General features: G+C 38.1%; 1 protein-coding gene across 1 annotated transcript in view; it reads left to right on the top strand.

Annotated features, from left to right (window-relative positions):
- LOC145669503 (G1/S-specific cyclin-D2-like) overlaps window positions 1–22,109 on the top strand; it is an 82,680-nt gene that overhangs the window by 10,342 nt on the left and 50,229 nt on the right. The window contains exon 3 of the mRNA XM_081737684.1: window positions 15,548–15,704. Within this exon, the coding sequence (XP_081593810.1) occupies window positions 15,548–15,704 (157 nt within the window). The remainder of the gene's footprint in view (window positions 1–15,547; window positions 15,705–22,109) is intronic.

Genomic DNA, 22,109 nt, shown 5'->3' with positions numbered 1-22,109 from the left:
GTAGGATTGATGGAAACCCTGGAAAACCCCAATCAGGATGGTCGGCAGCGTGAATCGAACCCGCGATCTCCCGAATGCGAAGCGAACACCCTACCACTTGAGCTACTTCGCTCGGTAAAGTGGTGAGAGCAAATTTCTGTTTTCACATGTATTTCCAAGAATTGAATCGAGTTCCTTCGTGACTATAAGCTGTTAACGTACGCGCATTTGACGTGGGAGACCAGGATTCGATTCCCGGCGGGAACTAATGTGGTTCAGATCCCATGTTAAGCTGTAGGTCCACGTCTCATGTAGCCTCGCTGCTGAAAGGGGCGCTGAAACTCAAATCAAACAAACAATCCGAGAACTGAATACTTTTCGAAAATTTAGGGTGGGCAGTTGCCCTCTTTGCTCCCTCCGCTGTGATTGGCCGTATTGGTAGATAGCCTATAACTGCTGTATTCTCACAATCGGGGGCCTGGTAGCTCAGTGGTAGAGCGCTTACCTCTGGTGCATGGGGTCCTTGGTTCGATCCCCGGCCACAACATCGGTGTACGTGGGTTTTCTCGGTGTACTTTCGTTTCCTCCCACATTGTCATCCACCAATTCTTCCATCAACATACACTTCTCTTAATCATAGTCTCTCTTAACTTAAAGGACATAATGGTTGGAGGTTAAACTAAAAGATTTCATTTCATGTATCAAGAAACACTAAGAACATGTGTTGTAATATTATCATACTTTAAGAGTCTTCATCCCGGCGAAATTAAAATACCGCTAATTTTATATTAATTATGTGATATCTTCAAATAGATAAAAGATAATCGAAATGTGGAACAAGAGCGGCCTAGACAATATCATTTTACATTAGAAACCGTTATCACGACTCACTTATCTGCTTTCGATTTCGAGCCATTTTGAAAATCTTCATTTATTTTCGCGTTTCTAAACAGCTGAAAACATAAAGTCACTAGTTGACTTGTGATAACGGTACCTCACGCAAAATAATAGTGTCTAGGGCGCTCTTGTTCCATATTTCAATTATCTTTTATCTATTTGTAGATATCACATAATTACTGTAAAATTAGCGGTTTTTTAATTTCGCTGGGATGAAGACTCTTAAGTGAAAAGTATAAATGCCAAATTTCTTGTATCTAACACTAATGAATTTGAAAAGAATGATACCTTAATATAATAACTGCATCCCCAATCTTTTTATCTTGCAGCTTCGTTTTTACCCTCTAGGCCAAATATTTAAAAAAAAAGTTGAAACAAGTATTTAATTATTTTAAACGAAAAGCTCAAATACAAAATTTCATGTGTCTACCGTAAGGATTCCAAAATGTAGACATCTTATCACAATAACTATAACGATCATTTTTCTGTGTTTCACGTGGAGTTCCCAAAGTTCCCTCCTTAGTGGTACCTTACGCCGTAAAGCCTAAGTAATGTTCAAACTTCAAATTTATAGCTTCAGCAGTTTCACTTCAACGTTGGATCAATCAGTCAGGGCTTCTTTTATATGTCAAAAATATTAATGATAAATTATAAAAGAGGAAAAAAAGTGCTCCAGTTTTTTCGATTATTTTCTGGTATAGAAGAGAAAATGAACATGTCGTGGCGTTGCTATTGAATAGATTCTTCTATAAAGAAGGAAGCTAAAGAAAGAGAAAGCGCCTACCGGAAGCTAATAGTTTTCATCTAAGGAACAGCTGAAAAGCTTTTTCTATACACAAAAGATGGAGACGGACCAAGCCAGGGCAGGAAGTCAGATTATTATACATATTATCCAACCCCAAAACGTCGTGTTTCAGCCTCAATGCTTCTGGACACAACACAACAATATGTATAGATTTTGCTTCCCAACTTTTTAGTCACAGAAGGAAACTATCTTCCTCCTCAATTCTTACGATATTACTCTCATAGGACCTTGACTGTTTCGCTTTTCGGGATGAAATTGTGCAGTTTGTATTTAATTTCTTCATTGAATAAGTTATTTATCATTGACAGATTTTTAGTTTCTTTAGTGATTTTATTACTAGGTAACTTCTTGTAGGTAACAAGAATGATTTTTATGGTTACGACTAGAAGGAGTATGGGTATCACTGTTTTTGATTATGTGTGTCACAGTTAAAACTATATGCGTCACTGTTAAAAGGTTTTGTGTCACTGTTAGTAGTATATGTCTATTAGCAGTATGTTTGTCACTGTTAGAAGAATGTATGTCATTGTAAGAAGAATGTGTCACTGTTAGAAGAATGTGTCACTGCTAGGAAGAGCTGTCACTATTACGAATATGTATCACTGTTAGGAAGTTCTGTCACTGTTACGAGTATGTATCACTGTTAGGAAGGTCTGTCACTGTTACAAGTATGTATCACTGTTAGCAAGGTATCTCACTGTTACGAGTGTATATCACTGTTAGGAAGGTATCTCACTCTTACGAGTGTATATCACTGTTAGGAAGGTCTGTCACTGTTAGGAGCATCTGAGTTCTATTAGGAAGGTCTGTCACTGTTACGAGTATGTATCACTGTTAGGAATATCTGTCACTGTTACGAGTATGTGTCACTGTCAGGAGTATGTGTCACTGTTAGGAAGGTATGCCACTGTTAGGAGCATCTGAGTCCTGTTAGGAAGGTCTGTCACTGTTACAAGTATGTATCACTGTTAGGAAGGTATGTCACTGTTACGAATATGTATCACTGTTAGGAAGGTCTGTCACTGTTAGGAGCATCTGAGTCTTGTGAGGAGTATGTGTGTCACTGTTATCATACCGCGTCAATTTTTAAGTTTACAAAAGATTTTTTTCGAGAACTACGCACGAGGTATTGCACATATATATCACGCCATTCAGCTGAATGAAGTATTTTGGTTAACATATGTCTCTTGTTATGAGTTTTTATTTCGTTAAATGTTACTAGTGGGTGACCCGGATTCGATTCTTGACAGGAGCTCATGTGGTTTGGAATCTACCTTAAGCTGTAGATCAACGTCTCATATAGCCTCGCCGCTCAAAGGAACACTAAACTGAAAGTCAATCAAACAAACGTTAATAATACTGTAGAATTATGATTATGGTGGAATGATTTCTTAGCACAATACTTGATTAGGTGCATTAGCACAGAGGACTGAAGTAGAAACAAAAAGTATAATTCACATTTGTAGCATATTATAAAACGAAGAAGTAGTGAATCAAGAATATCCTTCAACTTCAAAGCAGTTCTCTCCAAAGAACCACTATCCATCTTCTCCCGGTGAGAAGGGTCTACATTCAACACTGCTTCCTTAGCTCCCAATATCCACAGTCAAATACGTACATTTATCAAGAAGTTATTGATAACAACCTGTATCTAAAGGAGAATGTAAGTATTTTGTTTTGTTCTGTTTTTCCTGATGACTCTACCAACAAACTGGTCAAGCATACCCAACATTTCTTTCTTTTTCCTTTTACAAAAAGACTTTCACAGCTGTGTTAGAAATAATCAACCATTGTATTCTTTCAAGAATTGCAAATACATGTCATTTCATGCACAGTTAAACCAGTTGAGGAAGACGCTTGTATTTTTTCGCCATGGACGGATGATTTCTGTTTCAGTATTCATTTTATTCATTTATCTTTATCTTGAGATCTCGTCGACAAGTGTTCGTTCTCCAGACATGTTCACACGAATAATATGTATAAGCGTCTCAACGCCGTCCCAATAGACGAAGCATTCTAACACAAAAGATAATGAAACGTATAATGCACTTGTATTCCGTGAATTGTTTTTAGCATAGTAGGATATGATCGATTTTATTACCTCCCGGGGTAAGCATACGGGTGCTTATACTCTGGATGGATATTTAATATGTTGTACAACCCCTACTATGTATGCAACCAACAATTCTTTTGTGATAGTTGGGTGGCATTCATGATAGGATAGGATCGATTTTATTACCTCCCGGGGTAAGCATACGGGTGCTTATACTCTGGATGGATATTTAATATGTTGTACAACCCCTACTATGTATGCAACCAACAATTCTTTTCTGATATTTGGGTGGCATTCATGATAGGATAGGATCGATTTTATTACCTCCCGGCGCGGGGCGTAAGCATATGGGTGCTTATACTCTGGATGCATATTTAACATGTTATACAAACCCTACTATGTATGCAACCAACGATTCTTTTGTGATATTTGGGTGGCATTCATGATAGGATAGGATCGTTTTTATTATCTCCTGGCGTAAGCATACTGGTGCTTATACTCTGGATGGATATTTAACGTTATATAGCCCCTACTATATATGCAACCAACAATTCTTTTATGATAGTTGGGTGGCATTCATGAAAGGATATGATCGATTTTATTATCTCCTGGCGTAAGCAGACGAGTACTTTTAATTTCACTGCAGGAGTAGATGTGTTTGTATTACTTTATTTCTCGGTAGCTGTTGGACGCATCTGGACGAAATTTGGTGAGAAAACAGCCTATTATCTGAGGAATAAAAATTGCTGTATTTAGTATTGTGGTAGGTCAAGTAACATTAAACTATCACTTTCGATAGCCTTCCAGAATTCAGTGACCCCATTCCGAAACGTTTCTTTGCCCGTTATTATGAAACTGGCGTCGTCCATGGTGGGTACCAGAGACTGTTTTCCAGACAATAGCACTGATAATAATAATAATTAGTAAAAATAGCCGAAATAAAAACAAAATATATATGTGGAACTATTGTATTGTCGTTGGGTTTACATATCTGCACCTAATTTAGTATAAGGTCTCAATATATTATGGAAGTGCGTAAAATTTAATTTGCTAACAAACAAACAAACAAGTAACCGAATTCAACAACATTATTAGCATTTGACGGGAGCAAAATGATTAACCTGATTGAACAGAACAAAATGACATGAGTGAGTATAAATTTCATGAGTAGTTTTTGAGAAAATTCAAAAAATAATGTTTTTTTTATGGCGCTGAAGAAAATGAGATGAAATGAAATATTTCAGTTGAACGTCCCACAATTATGTCCCTTAGTCTAAGGGAGACGGATGATTAAGACAAGTGAGTGAGTGAGTGATGATGATGATGATGATGATGGAAGAATTGGTGGAATGAGAAAGTGTGAGGAAACGGAACTACTGCAAGAAAACCCACAGACACAATTTTGTCCACCACAAGCTTACTTGCTCGTGGATCAGTCCAAAGACCCCATGCACCAGAAGCAAACGCTCTACCGCTGAGCCACGGTGGCTCGCCCTGGCGATGAAAAGTGTTTCCTTTATTCCTAATATATTTGATACTGTGTATTCAGCTTGTACGGTTTATTTATTTATGTTCTGTTTATAAGTAACATATATTTCAAAAGATCCAATATATTTCACGCAAATATTTTCTTGTAGGCCTTATATCTGGAGAACTACATATAGCGTATCCAAACTCAAATTATCATTAAGAGTCTTCATCCCGGCGAAATTAAAATACCGCTAATTTTACAGTAAATATGTGATATCTTCAAATAGATAAAAGATAATCAAAATGTGGAACAAGAGCGCCCTAGACAATATTGTTTTACATGAGAAACCGTTATCACTGCTTTCGATTTCGAGCCATTTTGAAAATCGGCATTTATTTTCGCGTTTCTAAACAGCTGAAAACGGAAAGCCACTAGGTGACTTGTGATAACGGTACCTCACGCAAAATAATATTGTCTAGGGTGCTCTTATTCCATATTTCAATTATCCTTTATCTATTTGAAGATAACACATAATTACTGTAAAATTAGCGGTATTATGTGTTTATTCCGTAAAAAAATAAGAAAATTCGATTTAGAGGCCGTTCAAAAATTTTGTGGCCCCTGATTCAAAAACTAATTATTGGCCAAGATCACAATCTTTTGATGCTTTTTTTCTGGACCACTCCTAAAATTCTTGTTTGTTGTTTATCTTAGAAAAACGTAAAAAAAAAGAACACTAAACACCAAATTAACCAAACTTAAGGAGCTTCCTCCAATATCTCAAAAGTATAATCATACATCGACTATCAGAATTTCAAGCAATGAAAAAAGTTTTCTAATATAGTTCCTCGCGAAGAAGCATGGGAAATCATATACTTAGTGTATATGCCTACGTCCTATACCTATGGAGAAACGAGATGGAAAACAAGTCCTTGTGAGAAACCTCGGTGGGAGAATATTTATTTCCACAGAAGATAAAATGTAGAGGGGAGGGAGACTACCATTCTAAGAACTTCTGATAGATATAGAGACAGGGCGGGAGTCAAAAAACAGGGAGGAGAAGACAACTTCACGACAAGTTTTTCTTCCCCTTTATTATTATTATAATTATTAAAAGTATCTTCTGTGTTCGAATGCCTACGGATTAGGTTTGCGGTGCTGGATAGATCTTCCTTACGTTGTTTTTGCCTTCATTCAGATGAGAGATTCCCACCGATGAACAGAAAGAGATACTGTATGTATATATGTCCATGCATATGTCATCTCTTCATACCTTTCTGTACAAGGTACGCCCTTACATAGAATTACATAGACACTTTAGTTTCACGCATGCTTAATCAAATTATTTGTAAAGCATCACATGATGCATAGATTTGTTCTAGAGAATTAACTGTTTTTCTAACTTTTATGCTTTACAAAACTCAACCCTTCAGGTTCTACATTTGTTTTCATCCATTGAACGGTCGGAAAATTGGCAAGAGAAAAGCGATGACAGCTGGGAATTATAATTTTTCTTCTGTCCTCACTTTAAGTAATGTTTTTCCATTTCTTTGTCTCAAAATATTCTTTTACATTGGCTTTTTTTTAGTCCGTACAATGTCGAATCAGCCTAGTAAGCGCAAACACTGTTTGATTGGCTGGTTGGTTGAATTCCAGTCTAGCGCCCTCTATCAGCAACGAGGCTATAGAAGACCTAGACCAACAGTTTACGGTGCAATCCGAACCACTGTAATAAATTGAAAATTTTCAAGGCTTTCAAACCGGGAATTGAACCCGGGACCTGTATACCGAAACAACACGTGCTAGCCACTAGACGGGCGGAGAGAGCAAACACTTTTTTTTTAGTACATTCACATCTTTCAGTATAGAGGCGGCACGGTGGGTCAGTGGTAGAGCGTTTACCTCTGGTGCATGGGGCCTCTGGTTCGATCCTCGATCAAGTAAGTTTGTGATGGGCGACATCGTGTTCCTAGGTTTTCTCAGAATACTCCCGTTTCCTCCCACTTTCTCATAAAAATGAAATGAAATGAGATCTTTGTTTTACGTTCCACAGCTACGCCGGCTAGGCTAAAGAACATGGTGATGAGAAATAAAGGAAAGGGTAGAATAAAGAAAGTGGGAGGAAACGGGGGAACCCCGAGGAAACCCATGCACACGGTGTTTGTTCACCACAAAGTTCACTTGGCAGGGGCTGGGATCGAACCCGGGACCCCAAACACCAGAGGTGAACGGTCTACCACTGAGCCACCGCGGCCCCTTTTAAATCCAAATTCAGCCCACTATAGTAATATTTATTTTGTTAATTTTTTTATAGATTATACTACTCATTATTTTCTTGATTTTTCATTATATTTTCTTTGTTTCTATCGATTCGAGAGAGCTTCAGTAATACAGAAACGTAACTAACTAACGGAACATAACGTTATTACTAATTTATCTCATTTTAACACGGCGAAGTGGTTAATTGACGCTAGTGAGTTTCTTATTTGTGAACAACCCTCGTAATTACAAAGGTTTTTTATAGAAGTTATTCTTCGAATTTTCAACTGCTAATGATTACAAATAAGGAAAAAAAAAGAAAGATAACAACCGTACATAAAAACAAGGTGAGAGATCCTGTGGTATCGGTGTTCCCATGGGACGAAGGAATGCAAATAATATTTCCGTGTGTAGATATGTTGATATCTTTGTTAAATATACGTATATCCTCCATATGCTACTTCGGAAGGAGACGGTCCTGTTCTTTGCGTAGAATGTATATGTGCCAAGTGTTTATGAAGTACCGCTCCAGTGGTCATCACTTCCGCTTTATTTCCAAAACCCATCTTCCTTTCTCCTAAAGTCAAGAAGCGGAAAGTCCAAAAAACGGCAGACGGTAATCAGAAAAAACAAGTAGTACACACGCATCTATCTACGAAATATATATATATATAAAAAAATGTTCTCTCTTCCTTGTAGCAGGGGGGAAAATATGCAGTATCATTACTAAGGGAAGTCATTGGGACCATAATGATGGTTGACATACGTGTTCATATGAGGGTTTAAAAAAAAAATGTTGGATTTTTAGACCAGGAATGGAGGATTCTTAACTACCCTCTCTGCTTTATCATTTCCGATTTTGTTCTTTCTTTATGTTAAGAAAAATAGATTTAATAATGTGTTGATTCACGATTCACTGCAGCAGTCTTTTGTATTTTTGATTGTTCTGTATTTAGATTGGCAGTTTCCTATTCTTTCTTATTTCAAAGAACACTTACACAAGGACAGTTAATGTGAGAAGAACAGTGGATATCGGGGCCTCTTACATAGGTTGAGCAACTGAAAGCTCAAATACGTTTTGACATTGCTCAGGCTGGTATTCTCATATTTGTTACGGTGGGGGGAGTTGGGTGAGGGGTGTCATTTGGGAAGGGCAGGGCAAGAGCTTGGTCCTGGGTTCGATTTCTGGCTGAGGCTTCGCACTTTTCGGTGTCCACCCAGCGTCGTGAGGCAAACTGGGGAGTCACGTGAATAAAAGATGTGACGGCCACTAGGTCTTAAGAGTCTTCATCCCGGCGAAATTAAAATACCGCTAATTTTACATTAATTATGTGATATCTTCAAATAGATAAAAAGATAATCGAAATGTGGAACAAGAGCGCCTTAGACAACATTATTTTACATGAGAAACCGTTATCACGACTCACTTATCTGCTTTCGATTTCGAGCCATTTTGAAAATCGGCATTTATTTTCGCGTTTCTAAACAGCTGAAAACGGAAAGCCGCTAGGTGACTTGTGATAACGGTACCTCACGCAAAATAATATTGTCTAGGGCGCTCTTGTTCCGTATTTCAATTATCTTTTATTTATTTGAAGACATCACATAATTACTGTAAAATTAGCGGTATTTTAATTTCGCCGGGATGAAGACTCTTAAAAAAACTCCCGATACACCTATTAAGGACAGGGCGACGCGGAACGATGACCACGTGTTGGTCGTTAGTCTCGACTTAGTTCAACTGGTCGCTAACAGATGGCATTGGAGTGGTTCAGGCCCACAAGGACTGTCATGCCGGTCGTTATTAAGGGCAAGAGTTTGGGTAAGTTGGTTGGTTGATTAATATTTGGTATTCCTTTCAACAGAGAGGCCATATGAGACAATTTATTGATTGAGTGAGTAGAAGGGGAGGGGGCGCCAACAACCTGGCTATTGGATCAATACAACTGCTCGAAGCTATATGAAAAGAGAACCTGTATCCTAACGTGGAATTCAGACCATATGACTTCCCACCGGGAATCAAACCCGGGACTTCCACGCCGGGTTTACGAGACTAAAATCGAGACGAGATGAAAAACTTCTTACGTCGTGGGCAACGCTACAATGATGGAGGAAACAGTCCTAGAGGTTAAGGGCGTACCGAATGGCATTTGAGCGTTAATGCATTCTCCTGGCCGTCCCGAATGACATCAGAAAGTGCCTGATTTGTATTATAATACGAAGGTGATTCAAAAAGTAATGGAACCAAAAAAGCATTACTATGTTCTTTTGTTTAAATTTCCCGCCAGGCCTCATCAAGTGGTCAATACTTTCTCATACAGTCGTTAGATGACGCAGTTGTTGCATCACGCCCTCTAGTATCAGTTGGAAAGTGGCTGGTCAAAGAAACATGATCAAAACTTTGAAGTGCAAGGTGTGATTAGATTTTTTTTAGAGTAAAGGGTACTTAACCAGAAGGTATTCATCACGCTACTGGTCTCAATAGAAGACTTTGTCAGACAGACCTACAATCTCAAGTAGGATAATAGATTATTGTAATGCATTTAATACTTTCCCAACGGGAATCGAACACGGGATTTCGTTCACCATAGGTTGTTCTACTAAACTAAGAACAAGGACTTTAATAATAGTCCATTGGAGTTGTCCCCCCCCCCCAATCAATACATTTATCAATTATTTATTCATCAGTTATTTCTATTTATCACCCGTCGCTTTTCATATACAAGTCATACTTTAAAGTAACGCTTTTCTCCTTCTGCTGTTTCGAAACCAACCCTCCCGCCCATAAAATGAAGCCCCCCTTATGAATGAGGCGCGAGACAGCTGTCAAACTTTTTGCCATAAATAAGATTCAAACATGTTATATACTTATACACACACACCAACCAGACATGAATATCTTGACTTTAGCAGTGTTACAACAAAGTATCCGTTTTATGGATCATAAAATGCAACTTTTGTGTTACAAGTTAAAATGCTCTGTGCATTAATATCATACAACTTCTGACACAGACTCTTGTCTGAGGAATATTTTTAGTTCTCTCTCTCTCTCTCTCTCCCTCTGTAAAAGAAATTGCAAGCGCATCGGCAAGATTTAGCAGTATTCAGTTTAGTTCTTCTTTCTTTAAATGTCCGCCTCCTTCATTGTATTGATAGACGCCACTGAAAGACGTAAAAGTAATAAAAATGGTCACGAGTTGTTTTTATGGCCGATAGACTTGGCATTGAGCTGCAAGTGCTTTTTTTCTTTTCTTTTTTTTTAACTCTTCGGTTCTCTCGGACTTCATGAAGCACGTGGACATTCATAATAACTATATGCATAACATAAAAGAAAAGTATTTCTCTTTTTTGAGATTACGATGGTGATAATATTATATTCGAAATGTCTGTCTGTTTGACTGGACTCCTGACAGAACACACCTGCCCTCTGTAGGTACATATGGACACTACAAAGTTGAGCGACCTTATGATTTATTAATTTTAAAAAAAAGTAATAATAATAATGCTGAGAAGACGGACAGATAGTACATAAAAAAATAGAAAATAGTAAAAAAAAAGAAATGCCTTAAAGAAACTTTGGACGAATTTATAAGAAAAGGGAGTGAATTAAGGCATAGGAACAGTGAGAATTTTTATTTGAGAAAAACACAAAAAACATACTTTTTAGAAAATAAACATATGAAAGTATTTTGAGTAGGGCTGCGCACAAGACGAAACAAGCCTCTTCCAAACAGAAACAGATTTTGTAAGCCTGCATTTTTGGAAACTGAGACCATACGAGCGGCTCCCGGGTTCGATTCCAGGTGGCGGACACTCGGTCGGAAAGGTGAAACAGGTTTTTCAGGCCGGCCCATCCTAAATGAGGTTTTCCCTGAGTTTTCCTCAATTACATCAGGCTAATGCCGGTATGATACCTAACATGATGGTTCTTTTGTTCCTTCCCTTTCCTCGGATAGTGTGGTCGTCAATTAAATTATCACATTATAATTTATGTATCCAAATCTAAAAATATGTGGGGGAGTGAAACACACTGTAGTTTTAAAGTTACAACTAAAATGTCACAATAATTAAAATCTGCAAATTGTATGCCCGCTAGCGACATCTATCAGCGTCAAGCAATATATATCAGTATCAGGCGACATCTAGCAGCATGAGTCCATATCTATCAGGGTAGGCGTCATCTATCAGCGTTACACGACACCTACCAGCGTCAGGCGACATCTATCAGCGTCAGTCCACATCTATCAGTATCAGGTGACATATACACCGTCAGGTGACATCTATCAGCGTCAGACATCTATCAGCACCAACCGACATCTATCAGCGTTAGGAGACATCTACCAGCGTCAGGCGACATATATTATTGCGAGGCTCAACTATTATGATTTACTCACAGATTGAGACATTTCTCTTTCATAATAAGAATCATTATTATTATCTCTTCCATTCTTTATTAGTTTTTGCTTGGGGCCGCGGTGGGTCAGTGGTAGAGCGTTCACTTCTGGTGCTTGGGGTCCCGGGTTCGATCCCAACCCCGCCAAGTGAACTTTGTGGTGGACAAACACCGTGTGCGTGGATTTTCTCGGGGTTCTCCCATTTCCTCCCACTTTCTTCATTCCACCATTTCATTCATTTCTCATAATCACCGTCTCCTTTAGCCTAACCGGCATAACCGTAGGACGTAAAACTCAAATATTTCATTTCATTTCATTAGTTTTTGCTTATCAGTTTGATCATCCTTGACCTATAAAGGTAATTTAAGTACCGTTCAGCAAAGAAAGAGAAAAAATATGAGAATATTAACACAGTATTTTAGTACACGGCGAACGCATGTGTTTTGTGGGTTTTGCGATATGCGTGCGTCGCGCGAATATGCGTGAGTTTTCGGGATGGGGTGAGGGTTGGTTAATGTATATAAAGGTGATCAGGATGAGCCATTTCCGTTTAAAGGAAGGCCATATGAAGGAAAGAAGGAGGTTTTTGTTAAGGGGTAGGAGGGGGAGGGTTCAGTTCCGTTGTTAATTAATGAACGAATCTAACTGTCACGGTTCCCTGATCCCGCTGGAACTAATACAGCGCTCTTCTTCACTTCTATACTTATCCCCCCATCCCCTTTGCATCCTCTTGTCTTATCCAAAAAGACTACCCCCTTCCCTTAATGTTATCTTTGTGTGTTGTTGCTGTACTTTACAGACGAACAGACTCCCGTTGCTTAATATGCAATTATCATGTCCGGTGCTTGTGCTGAGGGTTACGTTAGCAACCTGTTACGTCTCAAGATGCCGGATGCTTCCCCCACCTCTATGTACACGTCACATTCTTCTTTCCCGAAAACTTTTTTTTTTTAAATATATATACTATAACAGATACAGTATGATGGTATTTCGATACTTTCTTTTTAAGAGTATTCATCCCGGCGAAATTAAAATACCGCTAATTTTACAGGAATTATGTGATATCTTCAAATAGATAAAAAAAATAATCGAAATGTGGAACAAGAGCGCCCTAGACAATATTATTTTACATGAGATACCGTTATCACGACTCGCTTATCTGCTTTCGATTTCCAGCCATTTAGAAAATCGGCAATTATTTTCGCGTTTCTAAACGGCTGCAAACAGAAAGCCACTAGGTGACTTGTGATAACGGTACCTCATACAAAATAATATTGTCTAGGGCGCTCTTGTTCCACTTTTCAATTATCTTTTATCTATTTGAAGATATCACATAATTACTGTAAAATTAGCGGTATTTTAATTTCGCCGGGATGAAGACTCTTAACACAGTGTTAGCAGACTTTTTATACTTAAATACTCATATCAATAACCTAAAGCCCCTCCTCCTCCTTTGGTTCACATGTTCCCGGTTTCGTATTCCCGGTGGGAGGGAGCATTGTAGCTCAGTGGTGGAGTACTTACCTCTTGTGCGTTGGGTCCTTAGTTCGATCCCTGCCCAAGTAAGTTTGTCGTGGATAACATTGTGTTCGTGCGTTTTCTCGGGGTATTCACGTTTCCTGCCACTTTCTCAGTCCACCAATGATTTTATCATTATTCACTTGCCTGCTATGCAGCCCCCAATATTTTGGGGCACATTAACTGGACTTTAGAATCAAACTGCAATAATAATAATAATAATAATAATAATAATAATAATAATAATAATAATAATAATAATAATAATATTTTCTAAGCATTTTGAAAATTTTGTTACTTTCTACAAAAACGAAAATTCTTGCATGAAAAGGGAAATTCTAGTAGATTTGGCAACATTGCTTTCCACATCCTTCCTTGAACCTTGTATTCCTTATTTCCGTTTGCTCAGCCAACCCCTCGCCATCTTCTTACTCTTACTATTTTGTTTTTGGTTTACGAAAGTAAGGGGTTGTTTCTTGAGTCATTCCATTGTTTCAGTCTTTAAGAACGAAAAAAAAAAAGGAAACAAATAATTTCCTCTCGCACCTATATACCCAAACGCGTGCCACATATTGGTTAAAAAAAAAGGGATCTTCTATAACCAATGCTTGTCCCGAACAATTAATGATGTAGACACACGTGTTGGTATCTTAATTACAACCTTCCCATAATAATCAGCTTCGAAGTGTAACTTATTTTCAATGCAAGACTAAAGGAACTACATCGTGTATGCCAATCGTAACAAATTATATATAATTGGCTTTCTGTTATAATATATAGGTACTAGCTGAAGCTGCACTCTCTACACAGCGCATCATTCACATATGAGTATGAATCTCTTTGTTATTCCTCACATCTGTACATGTTCCTTTACAGACACAAGTGAAAGACGTCTTGACAAAAATCGGTAAGGGCTACCATAAAGGGAGGATGTTTTCGATTGTGTTTTCAATATCTCGCACCGTTTGCAAGATTGAGCCTACTTCCGGTTGGAGTTTCTAATTCATGTATAATCAGTGTTTTCTTTCTTCTTGTATGCAGACTGAAATGAGCAAATACATTACATATACAGTTACTTATATTGTCAGTGATATATGGTGTTCATTAGGCAGAACATTCCAAATAATAAAGATTCATCTTAGACTGGAGAAATGGTTATCCTTCGTTTTTTCATGATCATTTGGCCATGAAACAAACGCCGGAGAGATATGCAACCTCTGTATATAAATATTTGGTGTTGGAATGTATAACTCGTAGGATATGATGCTTTTGTAAAATTTCAACACGTCTATTGTACCGCTAAAAATGTGAAAAGAAATAACGGCCACATTTTTAAATATCCAATTAGAACTGGACAATCTATCCAAAATTTGGAATCGACCAGCGAAAACGGCTCGTTTCTAGCACTTGCGGTGTTCGAGATATTGTCGAAAGGATTGGAGACAAACATATAAACTTTTCTTTGGACACAAACATAAACCTAGCATTTTAATATATAGATACTAGACGTAAAATATATGTTTAAAGAATTTTATTCAAAACTATGATATCCTAGTTCCTAACTTTCGGGTGCTTGCATGTGATTCTGAATGTTTCCATGAAGCACAGAGAGCGGAACATTGGGATCTACACAGGACATCCAACATTTCAAGTGGACGTCTCGTGGGCTTCCTGTGCGACATTTCAGGGTTATTTATGGGATGATCACTGGATACCTTTAGGATATCAATCTATTATCCTGCCAATGGTTACATTCCACTGAAATTAAATTAAATATTTGAGTTTAACGAAGCTAAGGAATATGGAAATGATGAATGAGAACTAAGAAATTTGTTAAATGAAAGAAGTGGGAGGTGATGGAAGAACCACGTGAAAATACACACACATGGTGCTTGTCCGCTACAAAGCACACTTAGCACGCACTGTAGACCAAACGCACATATTTGTATGTCAAAATTTCAAACTTCCTAGACATATTCTAGCAATGTAGTTATTTTTGTTATGCTGAATTTAAAATTAATACTGCATATTGTTATACGTAATAAAATTTGTTGTGTGTTTCTTACGTTTAATGTGTTTGTTGTGTTTAATATGTTTATTGTGTTTAGTTTTTGGTCTAATAATGAAAAAGTATTACATATGCTACGATTTTATGACTTTTCTTTTTCCAGAGTTGGGAGCTTTTAGTTTTAGCAAGACTTCAGTGGAAAGTAACAGCAGTAACGGGGTTCGATTACGTGGACCATGTTTTGGAAAGAGTGGCGTGGGCGAAACAGAATCCATTAATCAGAAGACATGCACACACATTGGTCGCTCTCTGCTATACTGGTAAGTTTTCATCTCTTTCTGTGTGTATGCCATTTTAAAACTATTTTCATAATATTGATTTCAAAGTGCTTGTCTTCACTCAGATAACTATTGTGCTGCCAAAATGTCTTGAGCCATGGCAAAAATGCGAACTAAAACTCACACCCTCACACACCCACGCGTTGAGCCAATAAGGGTTCAGCTGTTGCTAAGCGAGATAAAGTGAGTGGAATTTCTTCAGCTTGTAGCAGCGCTTGCAATGGAAGACTAGGGATCACGTCAGAGAAAGCGAGTGGAATTCCTTCAGCCGATAGCAGCGCTTACAACGGAAGACTATTGATCAAGTCAATGAGGCATTAGTATAGCATATGGTCGTGGGTTCAATTTTTAGGAGGGGCAGAATGTTCTGTGTTAATCAAATGTTGTGAAACAATTGGGGTGTTACTTAAGTTAAGAGGTAGTGAGCTGCGATCTGAAGTGCCAGAAATAATACCCAACGGGAATCGATGAGCTGACCACATATTTTTTGTGAATATTTTGATAACAGGGGACACATAAAGCGAAACATAGTTTGGAGTCGGAACCACTGGAGTGGGTTCGATAATTTCCCACCGAGACCTTATACATCAAGAGGTGCTCTAGCCACTAGACCAGTTAGGTCATCTTTCAGAGAAGTCAATTGGCATTAGTCATTAACATACACTGGGAAAAGGTGTGCCACGATCTCTATATTTAAAAACAATGGAATTAAATTAAATCTTTGAGTTTAACGTCCCACGATTATGCCATTGAGACTAAGGGAGATTAATGATTAAGACAAGTGAATGATGATGGAAGAATTGGCAAAATGAGAGTGTGGGAGGAAACGAGAGTAACACAAGAAAACCCACGGACACGATGTTGTCTAGCATAAACTTACTTGAGCGGTGATCGAACTGGGACCCCACACACCAGAGGTAAGCGCCCTACCACTGAGCCACCGTGCCCCGCCATATTTAAAGATACCATGAGGACGTTCGCCTAGTGAAGTGACAAAAAAAAACTTAAAAGTTTCAGTCAGTATAGCTGTTTACCGGATTCAAACCTGGAATATCTTGATTGCAAAGCAAGAGCGTTTACAATATATAGGGTTAATGCCTTTAGATTTTCAATTGACAAGGATTTTGACACTCTCGAAATGAGGTGAATGTACATAAATTGTTCAGAAAAGTGCACATTTGTGATGGTAGCAAGAATCGTTACTTAAGTAGAAATAACCTTTCACGTAATTGAGTCCAGGGTAATAAGAATCAAGTGAATGTGCTGGAATCAGTACGGTAACACTACGTTGAGGCTACGTAATCACGACGTTGAGAACTACTGGCATACGACATTCTACCAACAGATTTCAATTTAATACATCGATCATTCCTAGTAGTTTTAGATATTTTTATGCTATTTAATTTCGATCTATTACTAAAATCCAGTTTAGATGTCCTCATCCACACGTCTATATCGCACAGTTTTTACCTAAATGTTTGATTTACTTTCTAAGTTTAATTTTTGACAATAGACTGTCCACCAATGTTGTTTCTAGACAATCAGTTCCACACCGGAACATTGTGGGTTGCATAAGAAACCAGGTAAAAATCCTGTAATTCTGCAATGCTCAACGTCCATAATGTGGTAAGATTCGAAAAGAGTCGAGAGAAATTTCTCGAGCCTCGTGGGCAGCATTAAGAAGCCCCGTCACGGCGAAATTAAAAAACTGCTAATTTTACGGTAATTATGTGAAAATGAAATGAAATGAAATCTTTAAGTTTTACGTCCCACGATTATGCCGGTTTGGCTAAAGGAGACGGTGATGATGAGAAATAAATGAAATGGCGGAATGAATAAGGTGGGAAGAAACGGGAGATCTCCGAGAAAATCCACGCACACGGTGTTTGTCCACCACAAAGTTAACTTGGCGCGAGGTAGGATTGAACGAAGGACCCCATGCATCTCGTGAACACTCTACCACTAAGCCACTGCGGCCCCACAGATAACTATGAGATATCTTCAAGTACGTAGACAAAAGAAAATCGAAAAGTGGAACAAGAGCTCGCTAGACAATATTGTTTTACATGAGATACCGTTATCACGATTCACTTATCTGCTTTCGATTTCCAGCCATTTAGAAAATCGGCATTTATTTTCGCGTTTCTAAACAGCTGAAAACGGAAAGCCACTAGGTGACTTGTGATAACGGTACCTCACGCAAAATAATATTGTCTAGCGCGCTCTTGTTCCACATTTCGATTATCTTTTATCTATTTGAAAATATCACATAATTGCAGTAAAATTAGCGGCATAAATTTTTTTAATAAGTGTCTGGCAAAATCCTGTAGTCACCACTTTGTAAAATGTCATGATACATAATAAGAAAAGTATATACTTTTGAATATTATTTAAAAAAAAATACATGCTTCAATATGACAACATTCCTTGTGTCATGCTGTCAATTTTACAACATCGAAATGAAAAGAAAAAAACTTTTGCTAGTGATCTTTTTATAAATTTGCTGAAACACCCTACACTGTATCACTGACCTAGTGTTTTTAAATAAACTTTATCCTTTAATTTAGAAGGTAGTGCATAGCGTATAGAGTTATACATGAAAGAGCAAGATATTTAAAAAACGAAATTGGCCCAATTTCTCGCTACACATGTACTGTCTTTGAGTTAAAAAAAAGACATATGGGTCATACACATATCGTAAACCAGAAGGAACTTAAGCATTCCGTTACTCTTCGACAGTTAGAATATTCATTGGTTCCTGCTTAATATTTCTTCTTGTTGTTTGGAAGTCCGCTATCCCCCCACCCCATTCTCCACTCCATATAACTATCTTTTTTTGTATCTAATTGGATCATAAGATACGCCTTCCGGCTGTTGCACACCTTCCACAACGCGTTCATTGCCCTTAAAAAAGAGAGAAAAAAGGTTTAATTCTTTCTAGCAGCCGACGCGACGTGCCTATGTTCTTAATATGACTTCTATGTATGTAGTAAGTAACCATACACGTATTCGTGCATATGGAACTACCGTTTATGTGTGTGTGTGTGTGTGTGTGTGTATGTGCGAAGATGTTTTCAAGGACAAGGGAAGTACAGAGAACAAAGCCAAATGTAGCGACTAATGGTTTTTCCTGTTACGAACAACAACACCTTGCAGAACTCAAGGCTGGGTCCCACTGGTCCACTTTTCCTAAGAACAAGAGCATTGTACCTTTCAAGGTTAAAACTGTCTACCATATAGCTGATGGTATGATGGTTCCGGTTAATTTGAATGCTTCCCGTCGCGTACGTCCACGATGATCATCTCATATTTGGGGTGTTCAGTGGATGTCCAATGATATAACCTTACGTTCTTTTTGGCGAAAGAAGTATTTAGGGAGAAACAAGTAGTAGTGCCAAAATTGGAAATAACTGAATGGTATAGGGTATGCAACCAACCTGACGTCCAGGTACAGCTGGGTTGCATACTATAAATCACATTATACATATAGGTTTAACATCCCACGAATATGTCGTAGGTTAATGGAGACGATAATTATGGCAAGTGCATGATGATAGAAAATTTGGTGGAATGAGAATATAGGAGGAAATTGGAGTACTTGAGAAAACCCACGGACACGGTCTTGTCAACCACAAACTTACTGCAGCTTTAGTTGTTCCGCCCGAGCATTCGACCTGTTTTACATTATAGATTAAAATTGTGTTTAACTAAATCTCAAATCGTTTACATTTATCTAATTTATTATTATTATTATTATTATTATTATTATTATTATTATTATTATTATTATTATTATTATTATTATTATTGAGTTTGCCAATTAACCACGCCAAATTTATGCACATAATTAAGGGCTTTGTTATGCAGGGAAACGGTAGCGCACATAGTGAAATATAGGCCTATTAGAAGTTATCATGGCTCACACACTGTTAAGATTACTTGTTATTATTAGGAAAATGAAATGAAATCTTTTAAATTTTTACGTCTCATGGTTATTTCGTTCAGGCTAAAGAAGACGGTGATAATGAGAAATGAACGAAATCGTGGAATGACAATGTTGGAGAAACAAGAAAACTCCGACAGAAACCGACGAGCAAAGATTTTGTCCACCACAAAGTTCCCTTGGCGCGAGCTGAGATCGAACTAAAGACCCTATGCACCAGAGGTGAACGCTCTACCACTGAGCCACCGCGACCCCTCACTGTTTATTATTAGGATATGGTTGTGGATTGGTTGAAAATTAAATATTGGATAGATAATGTAAGTTAAAGAAACAATACTGGAACCCCCGCTTGGTCTTGTGGCTAGCATGCTTGACTTTGGTTCGCGTCATCCCGGCTTCGATTCCCGATGGGGGTACAGTTGAACGACCAAAATGGTACGGACTCTACTATAATCAGTAGGTCTACGTCTCCTTTAGCCTAACAAGCATAACCGTGGGACGTTAAACTAAATCAAACCACGAAAAAATTAAACTAAAAAGATTCACCTCTGGTGCATGGGGTCCTTGGTTCGATTCAAGCTCGTGCCAAGTGAACTTTGTAGTGGACAAACATTGTGTGCGTGGGTTTCTTCGGGGTTCTCCCGTTTTCTCTAACTTTCTTCATTCCACCATTTCCTTCATTTCTTAATATCTCTGTCTCCTTTAGCCTAGCCGACATAATCGTGGGACGTAAAACTTAAATATTTCATTTTCATCAAACCAAAAAACATACTGGTTTGTGGAATATATGTATCACGATCGTATATACATATAGTATATGTACAGCCATGTTACACGTGAAGAGCTTCTAAAGAACAAATGTTATTTTAAAAAAAAGAACAAGAAAAATTATCGATTGAATGATGTATGGATGAGGATGAGGGAATTCTTCATCCATAACCATACATGTGTGACAGAGATACAATGGAATGCTGTGGAAGACACAGACTTTCTCCCTACATCCATCCATGCCTTCTGCTCCAGGCTGCTTGCAAACCAACAATTCTCTCTCTTTCTCCCTCTCTCTCTCTTGAGTATGAAAAACTCAGTCACTAGTTTTAGATGGGGGGGAGAAGAGAGTACCAGAAGACAAAACCAGGAGGAGAAACACCAGACTTGTAATGTTATTTGCTCAGAAGCAGCTGGTGGAACGTAACAGCCAATCAGAACCGTGCAATCGAACAGCTGGGAAGGTTTTGCCAACCAATACCAGTTCATTTGTAGCAGCATGCGGGATACCAATGCAATGAACTCTTCCCCTCGTCCCCCTCCCTTCCCTCTTGGAGACTCCTTCGTCAACCAAGTATTCCTCTGTATACAAATTTCCCCACGTGACTGCAAGTTCCAACACGCACAGAAATATACATACATAGATAGATAGAGAATGCAGATGTCTGCACACATTTACGCAAGCAGAGAAGACAAAAAATTGTAGAAGTAAACCAACTACCAATGTACAGTCATCAACAAATGTTTTGATTCGTTTGTGACACTAATCAAATTTTTATTAATTAATTAACAAAATTCGGGATACAGCTATATCAGGGTTTGAAAACATCAATAATGCTGTACAAGAGAATACATAAACAATGTATTAAGAGTACCATCACGACATTCGTCTGCTGGTTACAAGTTCTAGTTTTTGTCTTTTTTCGGAAGGGCCGCGGTGGCTCAGTGGTAGAGCGTTCACCTTTGGTGCATGGGGTCCTTGGTTCGATCCCAGCTCGTGAACTTTGTGGTGGACAAACACCAAGTGCCTGAGCTTTCTCGGGGTTCTCCCGTTTCCTTCCACTTTATTCATCCCATCATTTCATTCATTTCTCATCATAACCGTCTCCTTTTGCCTAGTCGACATAAACGTGGGAAGTAAAACTTAAAGATTTCGTTTCATTCCATTTTTTGTGTGTTTTGAGTCCTTAGTCAACACCGAAGTTACTTGGGACGGGACCTAACTATTAACATATACTTTAAATCAAGACCGGGGCTTAAATCAGTTACATTCGGAGGGTGCACAGGAGAGTTTTGGACAAGGAGAGACGAAACAGAAATCTTCCAATAGAAGTTGATATATTTTCCGAGACGATACATCACTTTAACGACATATTTTCGAGACGAGAAAGCTTAAGTTTAATGCACAGAACATCATGCAGGTTCAACCATTGGTCTTAGCTTCCTGCGGTTTAGGAGAAAAACCATTGTGAAAAAACTGTTACTATCATGGTCAAAAACTGGGTCTGAAGCTGAGATGAGAACGCGATCCTTCACTCACGCTATCTATGGATAAACATTATACTTATCTGCAAAAATATGAAAAAAAAAGTGTAAGTATTGACCGTTCATTACAAAATCTGATAAATAAACTTATTTTCATAAACTCTCTGAACCGGGAAGCTTTAAGGTGGATA

This window comes from Thermobia domestica, chromosome 14 (genome assembly GCF_964235325.1).
Source record: "Thermobia domestica chromosome 14, izTheDome1.hap1.1, whole genome shotgun sequence".
Lineage (NCBI taxonomy): Eukaryota > Metazoa > Arthropoda > Insecta > Zygentoma > Lepismatidae > Thermobia > Thermobia domestica.
The sequence above is the reverse complement of the archived record's forward strand: the minus strand, read 5'-3'. Positions and strand labels throughout refer to the sequence as shown.